This window comes from Amblyraja radiata, chromosome 34, assembly GCF_010909765.2.
Source record: "Amblyraja radiata isolate CabotCenter1 chromosome 34, sAmbRad1.1.pri, whole genome shotgun sequence".
NCBI classification, from domain to species: domain Eukaryota; kingdom Metazoa; phylum Chordata; class Chondrichthyes; order Rajiformes; family Rajidae; genus Amblyraja; species Amblyraja radiata.
In genome coordinates this window covers 19903484-19919734 of record NC_045989.1, presented here as the reverse complement: position 1 = coordinate 19919734, position 16251 = coordinate 19903484, and the positions used below count along the sequence as shown (strand labels likewise).

Sequence of the window (16251 nt, the reverse complement as noted above, 5' to 3'; positions counted from 1 at the left end):
TACTTCCTCTTAAAATACCACCAAGATTAATCCCTACAAAATGAGTCAGCAGCTTGTAGGGGCTGATTACTTGTATAAATGTTACTAAAAACCAAGGTTCTATTTTAAGCCAGTTTACACTCTCTTAATTACCTTGCACACACAAGTCTCACTTAGAGGGGTGCCAAAATCTTGGATGGAGATATAGCTTTTCAGCCATAAACTTTGTAAGATGTAAACCTTTCATGAAATTCTGAGAAGACTGTCTTCACACAAAACCAGCATCAGAAGTATAGTGAGAAAAAAAGAAAACTAGACGTGGCTTCCAGAAGTGGCACCTTTCATGAGAATCTTTATTAACATCTTATTTGTCATCTCCAGTAGAAAATATATTACACTATTCCAAAGCAAAATGCCCAGGCTAATAGATTAAATAACTGCTGCAGGACAATAAATTAAGAGTCAAACAAAAACTTGAACATGTTAGTTTGGCACTTACTTGCACTGCCAGATGCATTTCCAGTCATTTAAATCTGGTTGTAATTTGCATTCTTCAGAACTACTCTCTTCCTCGAGAACATCACATGATGGAGGCGACCATAACTGTAGATGATCTGTAGCTGTCAATAACTGATTACCTATGCAGAAAAGGGAAGAAAACTGCAATCAAAACAAACTTACTTTTAAAACGAATTACTGAGTGTTTCCAACAATGTCTGTTTTTGTTTCATTTTCGCAATTTACTTCCTCTTAAGATACCACCAAGATTAATCTCTATAAAATGAGTCAGTGAGAAGCTGGTTATGAATATAAATGTTATATAAACTTACGTATTATCGTAATCAATTCAGTTGTGTAGAAATAAGCTAGATTTCTTTGGAGTTAAGATTTGGCATGGATTGTTAGATTCACAAGAACCCTGTGGGCAAACTCAACCGGATACCTGGTTTACTGCACAACTGCCTAGTTGAGCCAGGTTAATCAAATGCTTCGTGGGCTAGAACTCTTTATACTTGGCTTCAAAGAATGTGGAAGCTTGTGTTAAAATAAGAGGAAGTTTCTAACTGGTGCTGTGTTGATAATTGGCCAGTTTTATCACTTTAAAGGTCAACATTGACTTTTAAGAATCTCTGACATTTTACAACTAAATTGTGCAAATGTATGCAAGCCTCCTGGATGCAAATGTGTTTCCTCTCCTTTGGAAATCAAAAAATCTGCAGTTATAGAATTATAGGTACAGCAAAACTCCAATATTCTAACATTCATATGTTTTAAATAGGCAAACCTTTAGTTTGGAGATACAGCGTGGAAACTGGCTCTATGGCCCACCGTGTTCACACCGGTGAGCGATCACCCACACACTAGTTCTAGTCCTACACCCTTGGACAATTTGCAGGTCCCGTTAGCTTTGTCACATACATGTCCACTGCAGAAGTCAGTTCTGCTTTCACAAGGGTGATTTCTTGGGAAGCAGCTAGCCTGGATGGAGTCCTTAGATGTGTGCACCAATCAACCAGCCACAAGCTTCATCGACATCTTTCAGCAACAGTCTCCTGCCCTCATTTGCTTTAAGTTCCTAGACATCCATTGCACCAGCAACCCAACCAGGCACCTTCACACTGATCAAGAAAGTACATCAGCGAATTTACTTTCTTCAGAGCTCGAGAAGATTTGACATATCCATGAGAATTGTCCCAGAATTCTACATGTGTTTAGGTGGTGTTCTGACAGGTTGCATTTCAGCCTGGTATGGCAGCTGCTCTGCTCTTGACTGCCTGAACCTGGTGAACACAGCCCAGTCCATCACAAGCTCATCACTTCCCTCCATCTCCACGTGCGCTGGAAGTATCGTTCAGGATGCCTGCCACTCTGGCCATTCCCTATACTTTAGTGTGGTTTAATTAACCTACATACCTGTATGTCTTTGGAGTGTGGGAGGACTCCGCTAGTTCAGCATTTGTTCACTCAATTGTCTATTGTGCGAGCCGAGGATAGAGAGTGCAAAGTAGGGTGTGCAGCCGAAGACAGAATTCCATAGCATGGACTGGGATTACACTATTCCAAAGCAATGTCTGGAGCTGGGATCAGGAATATGGGTAGGTTTGAGGCCAGAGCAGATGTCCAAACAGCCTATATTTTTCAACATGTTTTGATAAGTTGAAAGGCAGAAACCAAAATTCACCAATTTTTATTTCCCACTGCCCTACAAGGCTTCAAGGTCAGTGTATTGTCATGCGTACCAATTAAGCTACAGTGAAATTACCATACAGCCATACTAAAAAAATGCAACAAGACACACAACTACATAAAAATTAACATAAACATCCATCACAGCAGATTTGTGACGTTCCTCACTGTGATGGAAGGCAATGGAAGTCCAAACTTCTTCCTCTTTTATTCTCCCACAGTCGGGGTAGTCAAACCATCCGCAGTCGGGGCGTTTGAAGCTCCCGCAGCCGGCGTGGTCGAACCTCCTGCGGCGATGAGTTCCCGAAGTCGGTCTCTAACCAGACACCGCGAGCTCCGCAATGTTAAAGTCCCGCGAACTCCCACAGTGGAGCTCTCGAAGTCGGTCTCCAGCAAAGGCTGCCAACTCCTCGATGTTAGGCCGCAGTGCGGACGAAGATACAATACGGGGAAAAAATAATGCATCTCCGTCGAGGTAAGAAATTAGAGCAAGTTTCCCCCAGTCCCCCAACCCCCACATAAAACAAGCTAAAGAACACTAAGAACATACATTTAACACATACAAACAACAAAGGAAGGGGCAGACAGACTGTTGGCGAGGCAGCCATTGCTGGCACCACCCAGTGTACACTCCCCAGGACTCATATTCCGTGCTCTTTAATTCACCAAATCCATTGAAATATTTATTAACCATTGTGTAGCTTGTGAAAAGAGTAAAGGAGATTAATAAGGAATAACATCCAACAGTCAATAAAGTCTACTAGTGTGGCGCCAACATTCTGAAGGTGCTGGCTTATCATCAGAGTTTCACTATACCTTGAATTTACAAACCAAACATATTCAATCATCAAAACAGAAAACAATTTAATTACAGCTCTATTGTGTCTGGGCTCCATTATGTGTGAAGCTGCATTTGTGCACAATGTACTGTATCTTTGCACATAAAGACTTCTATTATGAGAAATAACGATTTAAATCTACAGAAGTATTTAAACCACAGTTTAAGAAAAATATTTTTACAAATCATTAAAAAATAAACTCAATTTGACTTGATAATATTTTAAAAATAATTTTATGTTAAAAATAGATAAAATTATTTAAAAAACCAGAGTAATAATCACAGTATATCGTCATAAGTACTTAAATTTTACCAAACAGATCCAGTTACCTTGTGGATCCCAGGCCAAGTTGTATGCCATGGATTGGAGGAAAAACTGCCCCCTCTTTTGCCATTGATAACTTAGGACCTGTAGTTTTAGATAATGTTTTAAAACAAAATTGAATAGTTCAGGTTTTATTTCTGTAAATAAATTAGTGCATCATGTTAAATGATTAACAGAACCCAGAATGAAAATTACAATGGATGCTTTAATAATGAATCAATTCACATGGGGAAAGATTGTAAGAATTAGATTTTCACAGATTATCAAAATAATTGGACTCAATCCAAGATTCCAAATGAATTAACATCAAATGATAATCCACAGGTGAAAGCTGTCTTTATTGTAATGCCTCAGAATCTCATGGCTGCTCCCATCCATGAACCCCTGACCCATGTTACAAGCACATGAAGTTGAGTGCATTTGCTTACATTGATGGGGTTCTACACATGCTCATGCCACTTTAACTCCAAAGGCCTGTTGAAGTATTGAAAGTTCAATGATTCTACAAAGGTAGTACACAGTAGTGAATGTATTTTAAAATGATTACACTGGAAAGAGTGCAAAAATGATTTACAAGGATGCTGCCAGGATTTTAGGGGCTGAACTATAGGGAGTGCTTGGGCATGTTTGGACTTTATGGACTTTAGGCTTTGGAGTGCAGGAGGAGTGATCTTTGGAGGTGAACATAATCATGAAGGGAATAGATAAGGCGAATGCAGTCTTTAGCTAGAGTAAGGGAATCAAGAATGTAATAGGAACTTTTTTCACAGAGGGTGAAAGGTATATGGAACAAGCAAGCAGAGGATGCAGTCGAGGCAGAAACTATAGCAACATTTAAAAGACATTTGGACAGGTACATGGATAGGAAAGGTTAAAAGGGATATGGGCCAATTGCAGGCAGGTGGGACTAGATGGGACATCTTGGTCAGCATGGGCAAGTTGGGCTGAAGGGCCCATTTTCATGCTGTAACCCTTTCATTTCAACAGAGATGGCAGAACAGGAAAACAGTAATGAAGATGTACTATCATTAGAATTCACACTCTCGGCTACCAAATCGGATGTTGGCACCCCGTACAATTTACAGTTACCACTGTGCCAGAATCTGCTACTGGCTGCAAACAGGGCATGAGGCAAGCATGGGGCAGGTGTGAATGTATTAGACATTGAAGTTATACACAAGTTCCACAGCAGAGTCTATTCACAATGTGGTGTCACAAATTTATTGGGTCAGACTCAATCATTAACATATTATAATAGGGCAAAGTACAGCAGCAACATGTCCTGACTCTGCCATATTGAAGCAATGACCACGAAAGCACACCAAAGCCTCTTCTTCCTTAAAAGGCTTGTGAAGTTCAGCATGCCCCAACATCTCTCGCCGTCTTCTACAGATGAGTTGTAGAAAGCATTTTATCGGGATGCATCACAGCATGGTTTGAGAACATTTCCAGCCAAGACTGCAAGAATGGTGGACGCAGTCCAGACTCCAACCAACCTCCTTTCCATTGACTCCATCTACACTTCACGCTGCCTCGGTAAGGCCACCAGCATAATCAAGGATGAGTCTCACACTGGACACCTCCCTCAACCTCCAGGCAAGAGGTAGAGAAGTACCTCCAGATTCAGAGACAGTTTCTTCCCAACTGTTATCAGGCAACTGACCCATCCTATCATCAAATAGAGAGCTGTCCTGATCTACCATCTACTTCATTGGAGACCCTCTGACTTTACTGGACTTTATCTTGCCTTAAACATTATTCCCTTTAATCTGTACTTGTACACTGTGAATGGCTTGATTATAATCATGTATAGTCTTTCCGCTGACTGGACAGCATGCAACAAAAAACTTTTCGCTGTACCTCTGTACACGTGACAATAAACTAGGCTAAACATCTGATATTTACTGAGAAACAGATATTGAGCATAGTCTTACGATTTAGACATCTTTTTGTATTCTCCACAGTATTAATTCAGCATATTTTGAAAAATACAGTGTAGCAAGGCAAACCAACGAACAGTATCTTTCTCCACAAGTTTCAACAATATAAAGCAGAGTCATGTCAAAAGGTGACTGGGGGATAATGTATGGTAAAGGATGCATCACCACCTGCTGGCCAGAACCTCAAAGCACGGATGACAGTGAACCCTGCAGAGAGCAGCGCACTAAAAAACATGTCAAATTAGAGAATATTTAAGGCCTTGAAACATCAGGTCAACTATCTTTTAAGGTAATCTACTGATGCTTTTCCATCATTGCTGAAGGAAAAATCCAGCTCAACATACACTATACAGCTTTGATTAGAATTACTTTTAGGTTCTCAAATACTTTTTTTTCGTTTTGTACTTTGGTAAAGTTGGAGGGAGTTATTTAGAAAGTGGTTATATAATCATATGGCATGAGAACAGGTGTTTCGGCCCAACTGTCCCTACTGACCAGATTTCATAATTGAGCTAGTCTGGTTCGCCTGCACTTGGCCCACACAGCTCAAGAACTTTCCTATCTATGTACCTGCATAAATGTATTTTAAACTTTGCCATTGTATCTGCCGCCAGCACTCCCTCTGGCTGCTCATTGCATATACATACTACCCTCTGTGTGCAGAAAATGCTCCTCAGGTCTCTTAAACCCTTGCTTTCTAGTTTTGAACTCCGCTACCCTGGGAAAAAGATTGTTGTGCTGGTATTTTTCAAAACAATGTATTAACTTCAGGAGTAGTGCTCAGTTAGATGGGACATCTTTGTCAACATGGATGAGTTGGGCCTAAAGGCCTATTTGAATGTTGTATGACTCTCAGACTTTGTGGTCAGTCCACCCTTTTGGTTCAGGCTACATTTTGAATACATTTCAACCAGGTTAATTTTCAGAAAATTTAACCCAGAATGATTTCAAGATATCCAAATAGTCAACAATTATAGTGCGGCCAATAAATGCTGGTCTTGCAATGGATATCCATATATCATTAAATCACAAACAGAAGCAGGCTTCCATTTTTTAAATTCAATAAACTGTCAAGTATTTCACTATATTTCCACACATGTACTGACAATGACAAAGGAATTATTATTATAGGAATATATAGTACAAAAACAGAACAACCGACACATCATAATTATCAACATGGTACCTTATCTTTACTTAGAAGCAACAAAGTTAAGGAAATTGTCAAAAATTCTAAACCGAGAGGATGTGACGTGGGGCAGCACAACACACGGAATCTATTGCTGTACTTCACGGAGATTAAAATTGAAAGATAGTTTTGGTGCATTTTGGAGGTCATTTGCATCGTTTATGCTTTGGAAACTAATTTATCCACTGTAAATCTATAAAGATCGAAAACTCATCAGGTTGGATATTATAGATGTACTATAAAAATGGTGATATCTATTGTCCTTCTTGACCTAATATTATACCAATTTGTTAGCAATTAGAACAGAATTAGAAAAGGAAGCCATTCAGCCCCTTGCTTGGTCTGTCATTCAATAAGTTTGTGGCTGATCGCTTACCTCAGCACCACATATTCTAGGATATCCACTCCCATATTGCAGTTGACCAAATAACACAGGGTTTGAAGCAACAGTTAAACATTTTACTGAAAAAATGTTTTATCGAGTTTAATATGGCTCAGCCACAAAAACTGAAGGAATACAGAGCTACAGAAAGAGTTCAGACCCAACTGAACACAATCAGGCATGTTCACACCATTTCTTGGAAAGATCGTTTGCTGGGAGCTTTGACAAAGAAGAGTTGTCCTTGGCATGCTTCATATTTGTCAAATTATGAAAATGTGATTTTTCCAACTCTATACCAGACAGCACTTGAAACAGACAAGTCTCTTCTATTTGAGTTTTTCTTCTCTAGATAATTCTAGATGATGCAAAAAAAACAAAAACAACAAGCTCTAAAAACTATATACAAAGTATAAAATTTACCCTGAGGAAAATAAAAGATTATATTGTAACATTTTCAAAGAATAACTGGAATACGTGATAATACTCACAAGTTTTCTTTTGTAATGCCTTAATGGTACGGGCTCAAAAATGCAAACGGTGTTTCCATAAGAAGCAGCAATCTAGAAATAACACAATTAAAACTTATTTATCCACTGTATGAACCTTTGATCATCTAAATGGAACAGAAACATCATAAAGTTCTGGAAATAATGTAAATTCAATACAGTGTATAGCAGGTTATGTATTATCAGTGTACCCAATTTGTCATACTCATAACAATTTGAATTTTCTCCGAGCCTATTCACTCTACAGTTCACAAACATCTGACATGCGTACAAGCTGTACATATGAGTATTTGGGAGATCAGTGGGATGGATTTGTCGGCTGCAGGCATCTGGAATTCTCTTTGCAGCCACATTTCCATCTTGTGAACTATTTGAGTCACAAAAAGTTCACAGAAACAGAATTCAGAAACTTGTAATCTAGGGAGAACTTGTATTGGATAATTATATCTTTAGGATAAAAAAAGATGAAAAACAGAATCCTTTGTGTTGGTTCTTCAGTCACATTGAAGCCTTATATAACTTGCAATGAGCCAACAGCTGGTGGAAAGCATTATCTGAAAGAGTATTAAACAACAAGCTCACATCCATGCTGGAGTAATTCAGCGGAACAGGCAGCATCTCTGGAAAGAAGGAATGGGTGACGTTTCGGGTCGAGACCCTTCTTCAGAGACCCGTCTGAAGAAGGGTCTCGACCCGAAACGTCACCCATTCCTTCTCTCCAGAGATGCTGCCTGTCCCGCCGAGTTACTCCAGCATTTTGTGTCTACCTTTGATTTAAACCTGCATTTGCAGTTCTTTCCTACACATTTTTTTGCAAGCTCACATCCATGTAGGTTTGGTATACATTCACTGGATAATAAGCACCAATTGAAGCTCCTCGGCACGTCCAAGCCACAAATCTAGCATTCAAGATAGAGTGCCATTCCATGTTGAGCAGCAGAAACTTGGCAAGTGTCTTGCATTTTATGACAAATCGTGCTACTCACCACATTGCTTATAAGAAGTACGTCACATCTGCGGTAGGTTTAAGCACATACATCAACTCAACAACTGGCAAGTATCCCCAGCAGGCTAAGGGCAAAGAAGTGTTTGCAGGTGTGTCCTGCAGGTGTTCCGATGGCCCATGACATGCAAGTAGGTTAATTGGCTATTGTAAATTATACCTTAATGTACATTAATGGCACAAAGAATCTAGGGAGAATTAATTGACATGGGTGAGAGAAAATAAGTTGCAGAGGGTGCAAGAAAATAATGGGGGAGTGAAATGGCAATATTAGGATACTCCATAATTGTGGTATTATAAGGCCAGTAATGGGCGGCACAGCGGTAGATTTGCTGCCTTACAGCGCCAGAGTTCCAGGTTCGATCCTAACCTCAGGTGCTGTCTGTACGGAGTTTGTATGTTCTCCCTGTGACCAAGTGGGGTTTGTACAGGTGTTCAGGTTTCCTCCCACATTCCACAGACATACAGGTTTGTGGGTTAATTGGCTTCTGGAAATTGTCCCTAATGTGTAGGATAGAACTAGTGTATGGATGATTGCTGGTCGGCGTGGACTTGGTGGGCTGAAGGGCCTGTTTCCACACTGCATCTCTAAACTAAACTATCCTCCCCTGGGTGTTAACATGGTTCCAAAGGGCCAAATGACTACCTGTGTTATCATCATAGGGATCAGTTCAGGCCTCTTTAGCCTTGAGTAAAGGTAGCTCTAAGATGGCAGAATTCAGATGGACGCTCTGACCCAAGTCAAATCACGAGGGAAGAATTGATAATTTAATGTTGAAATCACATAGAATGTGCAGAGTTCCATGGAACTGTGCAGTATCAATTCGCCGACTAGATTTGCTCAAGGCTGGGAGTCCTCACTCATTCTAGACAACCCAGATGATCACAATCTTGCTTTGGTAGGGTTAATCCTAACCGGTAAGCTATCTTCTGCTTGAGCTGTTTCCACCTCACAAAAACTGCAACTTTACCTCGGTGGATAACTCTCCCTAAATTCTAATGTTACCCATTTCATATTTCTTAAATAACATACGAATTAGAACATTTGAACTAAAATAACTGTAAATAAAGTGTTAACGTGTACTAAATCCAGAACGTGCACTAAATTGCAGAATGCAAACAGAAGGTAAAGTAAAATAATAAAACTTTAAAATATGGCATAAACGTCACCCATGCATTACAGGGATTAGTCATAAAACAATAATTTACCCGGCCTTGCTGAAGGGAACATTCCACACAACCAACTTGGATGTTTCCATGTTTAGCACCAGGGATGATCTGAACACATTCAAAGTCACTTCCAAGAATGACAATGTCGCAACCTGAAGCGTAGGCCTGTCAAAGCAAGGCAGAAATCACAAGAACCAATTAATGAATTTCAAACATTTTCTGCCACATGGTTTCATAAAATCAAGGGAGGAATGAAGTATGTTTAAAAAAAAAGAATAATGATGACGTGAAGCTAATGTTAAATCTCAATCATCAAGACAGCAACTCTGACAAAACGTGAAAAATAGTTAATACTTATTTTTAAATATTCCTCGTGTATTCAATGAATACTTATGTGCACATCCATAGCCACTAATAATACCCAATAATATTGCACGTAAAAACAGTATCTATCATACATTTCTACACACATACATTTCGCACATGGCATAGATAGGGTGAACCCTCCTCCCCCCCCCCCCCCCCCCCCCCCACAACCCCAGAGTGGAAATGCCCAACACTAGAAGGCGAGAGGGGGAAAGTTTAATGGAGTAGTGAGAGGCCAGTTTTTATTTTATTTTATTAAAAACACGAGAGTGGAGGTGACTTAGAACACATTGCCAGAGGTGGTGGTGGAGATAGATACAACAGCAGTGTTTAAGAGGCTTTTGGATAGGCACATGGAATTGCTCTGATTAGAGGAATATGGATCATGTGCAGACAGACAAGATCAGTTTAACTTGACATCCTGTTAAGCGCAAACATTGTGCGCCGTAGATCCCGTTCCTATGCTGTACTGTTCTATGTTATATGTTTTATGAAGTAGGGGACACAGAAGGTGGTGAGTGCCTGGAACACACTGGAACAAAAATGCAAATACAGGGGAACGGTGAGATATGGGTTGTGCTTGGGTTGGTAGAGAAGTGATAGTCTTGGCATCATGTTCGGCACAGACTGTGCTGTACTGTTCTATGTTCTATCAAACCTCTTTAAACTTAAACTTCGGCGTTTTTTTTCTAATTTTTATTATATTTATTCTATTCTACCTCAGCTATGCCTGGGTTCAAATAACTATTGTTATTATTGTACTTCTGGATTATCACTCATTTTCAATTTTGTTCCTACTGCGTTAATCTATCCTGCCACACATTGAATAATCAAGTCTACATTTAAAAGCAGCAGAAGGAATATCCAAAAAAACTGGCTTAATGTCTAAAGTTGGACGATAGCATCCATCTGGTTCAAGTGCTTATTTCCAGTATGCAGCAATCTTCTATGTTGGAGAGGGTGACAGGGGATGAAGGCTGCAACCCAAGACATTGCAGCAGGTCCAGTAGTGCCAGAAATTGGACGATTAGGAGCTGCTTAGAACTTATTGCCTGAAAATAACTGGAAGTTGCTTGAAAATGCTAGCAGGGGCACAGGCAACTGGCAGCATCCCTCAGTTCCTCACCATGGTCATGATCTCTGCACAAACCAGGTCCCAAATATGCTGGCGGAGCTTCACAGATAGTTCCCTGACTCTGCTCCATACTACATCAGTGGCAATAAAACAGACGCTGCAGATTTCTAATACAAAAGCTAGTTGGATGAGTATAGGAACAGCATGTCCATACATTTCAATGGAGAGGAATGGCTGCAAGGGATTAGGACAAGGAAATTGGTAAAATTTTTTTTTTAAAACTTGTTGCAATTGGTTACGTTTTCAATTGATTTTTGTTTTTGTATGTTCTGAATGGCCTGACAAGTTCTTGACACGTTTGAGTTAATAATGACAGGGGAGATGCATCTTGACCACCTGCTTTTTGCTGACCGTTTCATAGCTACGGTTTTTTCTCATAATGATAGGAGTAGAATTAGGCTATTCGGCCCATCACGTCTACTCCGCCATTCAATCATGGCTGATCTATCTCTCCCTCTTAACCCCATTCTCCTGCCTCTCCCCATAGCCCCTGACACCCGTACTAATCAAGAATCTATCTATCGCCGCCTTAAAAATATCCACTGATGGCCTCCACAGCCTTCTGTGGCTAAGAATTCCACAGATTCACCACCCTCTGATTAAAGAAATTCCTCCTCATCTTTTGCCTAAAGGAAAGTCCTTTAATTCTGAGGCTGTGCCCTCTGGTCCTAGACTCTCCCACTAGTGGAAACATCCTCTCCACAGCCACTCTATCCAGGCCTTTAACCATTTTGTAAGCTTCAATGAGGTCCCCCCTCATTCTTCCAAACTTCAGCAAGCACAGGCCCAGTGCCAATAAACGCTTATCATTCTTACGCATTCCTGGGATCATTCTGGCACACCCAAGGCCCTGACATTTCACAAGGAACTTGCCTTTTCAGATCACAATGATGTTGGGTAACAAGTTATTGCAGGGAACTTCCTATTAAGGGAATTTCCTAACATGGTGTCAGGGCAACAACCTCTTCCTCGATGTCAACAAGATGAACTTGCTATCAACTCCAGGAAGCGTTGTGAAATACATGCCCCAATTGGCATTAATGGGGCTGAAGTGGGAGGATTCACGGGATACAACCTGGAATGGATTGGTGCAGTTATGAGAAGGGATTGAATAGTCTAGGTATATTCTCACTGGAACTCAAGAGGTTGAGAGGTCACTTACTGAAGTTTACAAAATTATAAGCATAGATAGGCTAGATAGACAGAGTTCCCACCCGCCCCACAGGATAGAGGAAATCTAGAACGAGGAGCATATGTTTAAAGTGAGAGGGGGGTGGGGGGGGGGGGGGGGGGGGGGGGGGGGGGTTTATAGGAGATCTGAGGAGTTAGTTTTTCCACACAGAGTGGTGAATATCTAGAACAAGCGGCGCTAGCAGGTGATAGAGGAGGATACAATTACAACATTTAAAAGGCATTTGAATACATACTTTGATAGGAAAGGCATAGGGAGATAAAGCCTAACACAAGTAAATGGAATTAGCATGGAAGTGGGCCGATAGGGCCTGTATCAGTGCTGCACGGTTCTATGATTTAATGGATTGTTTGCCTTGGCCACTGGATTGCTAATTCAGCAACAAATTCAGGTAGTTTTGCATTATTTTGAATTACCAAGTGATTATGTTAATGTTGACATATATATCCTCAAATGCTAAACGCACACATGCAGATAACATCAGTAATCACGAGTCTCTGCGCATCCCTCTACAAATGGATCCTTGACTTCTTCATCCACAGACCACACGAATTGGGAGAAATAACTCTTCCTCATTAATTGTGGACTTTGGAAGAGGAAGGATGATATATTCTGTTGTGCTGCAGCAAGTAAGAATTTCATCTGGGACATATGACAATAAAACACTCTTGACTCTCTTGAACACACCTAGCTGCCAGGGTATCCCTCGATATTGAGCATTGCCAGATTTAGTGCTGAATAAGGAATGATATCCTCCTGTTTCTCTTCCCACAGACGCTGCTCGAGCTGCTGAATATTTCAGCATTTTCTGTTTTGGCTTGTAGTTCTAGACCTGGACCAATAATCTTAATTATGCTTGGATAAATTTGAAAAAGGTCAGCTGCTGAAGAAAGCAGACCCATGTACTTGTCCAGGACATCATTTTATTATCATCTTCAGATAAATTGGTTACATTTAATCTAAAGCTTAGAATCAAAACAATACCTATCTTTATATTCTACGCAAGTCTTTTCCATCCTACTTTATACGAGCCAATTAGCATATACCTCTACTATATTCTTCTTTTCAAAAGTACTGTATAGTTTCAATATACTTTTTTCAGTACATTAAAGATATGGCATGGAAACAGGCCCTTCGACCCACCGAGTCTGCCCTGATCACTCCGTACACTAGCACTATCCTACAAGCTAGGGACAATTTCTAATTTTTTACCAAAGCCAATTAGCCTACAAACCTGTACGTCTTTGGAGTGTGGGAGGAAACCGGAGCACCCGGAGAAAACCCAGACAGTCACAGGGGGAATGTACAAACTCCATACAAACAGAAGCAGTAGTCAGGATCGGACCCGAGTCTCTGGCGCAGTAAAGCAGCAACTCTACTGCTGCACCACTGTGCCCTGCCAATGTCATCAGGGAGCTTCCCAATATGATGACATACAGCTGGGGAATAAAGAAAGACATTAGCAGAGATCTTTAACAATACCTAGATAGATTAGCATGGAATCTAATGCAAGGGAGAAACAAAAACATAAAAAAGTACAGCATGGGAACATAACCTTTAGCCCACAATGTCTTTATCGAAAATTATGCCAAGATGACCTAACCACATCTGCCTACATATGATCCATATCCCTTCATATCCATGTGCCTATCTAAAAGCTTCTGAAACGCTTATCTTGCATCTGCCTCCACCATCACAACTGGCAACACATTCCAGGCACCCGCAACTCTGTGTAAAAACACATGCCCTACACATTTCCTTTAAACTTTGCCCATCTCATCTTAAAGCTATGCACTCAAGTCTGACATTTCCACCCTGGAGGAGAGATTCTATTTACCCCATCTCTGTCTCTCATAATTTTATGTAATTTAAAAAAAAGCTAAAGCAGAGGTTATGAGCTGGTCATTTGCCATTAAAGGTGGGGGTAGGACAGGAAAAGGATTTTAAATGGCTTTCATTGCAGAAACAAAAGGTTATTTCTGCACTCTATATTGAACCTGAAATAGTGGCAATGAATCCAACAGAAAGAAAGAAGGCAATTGAAAATAATGGTCATAATTTTATCTAAAATGTACCTTTAAATATAGCAACGTGCACAGAATTATTGTACATTCTAAAGAATGTTGTGTACATTACAAGCAAAGATTAACAATCAGCTTATATTCTGCAATTGCATTCAAAATAAATGTTGCCACTGAAACTCAAAATGCTGCATCCAACATTCCTTGCTAAAGGAAGTTACAGAATTATAAAATAATCTGAACAATGCGTTAAGCCACAAGAAAGTACGTTTAACCACAAACTGATAGTGACAACAGTTGAAGATAATATCCTTTAAGTCACTGCAGCTAAAGTGGAGAGGTAAGCTGCAGCAATAATAGAAAGAACAAGGAATCGATAACCAGTTCAGAAATATATGAATGTAGTCATATTTGCAACAAAACTCAATTGAAGAAATAAGAAAATGAGTTTCTCTCTCTAAAAAGTATATTTGAATTTTATATCCAATTGCTTCCCACAATGTTAATTCGCTGCTGCATTCAAAATAACCTTTGGTTCCTGTCATCAATAAACATGTCAAACAGAATGTGTCCTATGTTACAGAGAGAAAAAAAATCACTTGTCTAAACAAGAGTAAAAATAAAAATCATAATATGCCTGTAAATCACTCTGCTTCTTTAATCAGCACCGTTTCTACTGAATCCACCCTGCTGCTGAGAGCCATCTGTCAACCAACCCTATGCGATTCTGTACTGGAGCATGTTATCATATAGATGTTAGGAGTGAAAAAAAATAAAGTTAATTAGCTATCAATAGCACATTATCACTAAGTGGAAAACATTGATGGATGATCCAATTCCATAAAAAAAGGTCTCAACAATTTTAGTTTTTATTTTGTTGCTTTTAGACTGGGGTATGTGTGAATTTTTTGCTGTCCAGCATTCATAATGGAGACATTTATTTAAAAAAAAATGAAAACATTACCTAGAAAGTGCTTTGTAAATTGCTATCCGGCAATATTAATTGTTTTAATATAGTTTATTTATTTCTTATGTGTAGGAAAGAACTGCAGATGCTGATTAAATCGAAGGTAGACACAAAATGCTGGAGTAACTCAAAGGGACAGGCAGCATCTCTGGAGAGAAGGAATGGGTGATGTTTCGGGTCGAGACCCTTCTTCATAAATAAAAATTATTTATTTCTTAGCTTAATTCATTTAGATTATCCTCTAAACATTAAAGAATTTAAAGATTTAAATTTTAACACAGACTTTCAAAACTTAACAATGTTGACAAAGAGCAAAGCTCCGGCCCCTCCTTTATAAGCTGCCAAGGCCCTTGGGGGTTAAAATCTCAACAGTATGCTTCTACGGCCCTACTTATGGTAGATACCTCACTGATTTCTTCCAGATGGTTATAAGCCATTCGATTAACTACATCTTCGCTGGTAAGAGTTACAGTAGAAACTTAGGAATCTCTAACATAACTCTGGAATTTTGTTCCGAGACCTTTTTAATTATGATCAGAGAGCCTTGGATATGTTACATGCGTCCAATAACTTGCACTGCAGATCTGAATATCATTTGTACATTTTTCCACACCCGCCCAGTCCATGGTCCACTCAGGATGCCTGACAATTTAAATGAACTTTTGTTATTTAAGTAATTTTCTTAACTGGTTTTACCTCCCTCAGGGCTCCTATCCCACCCAAATTCTTATCTTCCCAGGTCACATTCCCCATCCAACACATCCTCGGCCAATCTACTGCTACCTGAATCAACTAAAAAATCTCTCACAACAATCTCTAACCCTATTCCTTATTTGTTTCACAGCTTATCCACTCCCAACTGCCCTGAATTCTGAAAACAATCCTCTGTTCAACCTTAAGGATCCTCAAGTGTGAACACCAATTCTTAATGCCTGCCCATGACTAACTTAATACCTCTATTTCAAATAAAATGCCTGACATTCACTCATGTGCCTAGGAGCCACTCTTCTTCCCCTCAACACAGCCCCCAGATCTGTTCACATTAATTTGC

General features: G+C 39.8%; 1 protein-coding gene across 4 annotated transcripts in view; it reads right to left on the bottom strand.

Annotated features, from left to right (window-relative positions):
• Positions 1 to 16251, bottom strand: part of dmxl2 (Dmx like 2) — a 95377-nt gene that overhangs the window by 66185 nt on the left and 12941 nt on the right. For all 4 annotated transcript variants that reach the window (XM_033050386.1, XM_033050387.1, XM_033050388.1 and 1 more), the window contains exons 2-5: positions 9559 to 9684; positions 7329 to 7400; positions 3335 to 3413; positions 479 to 617 (exon numbers count right to left, since the gene is read on the bottom strand). In XM_033050386.1, coding sequence (XP_032906277.1) covers positions 479 to 617; positions 3335 to 3413; positions 7329 to 7400; positions 9559 to 9684 — 416 coding nt within the window. The remainder of the gene's footprint in view (positions 1 to 478; positions 618 to 3334; positions 3414 to 7328; positions 7401 to 9558; positions 9685 to 16251) is intronic.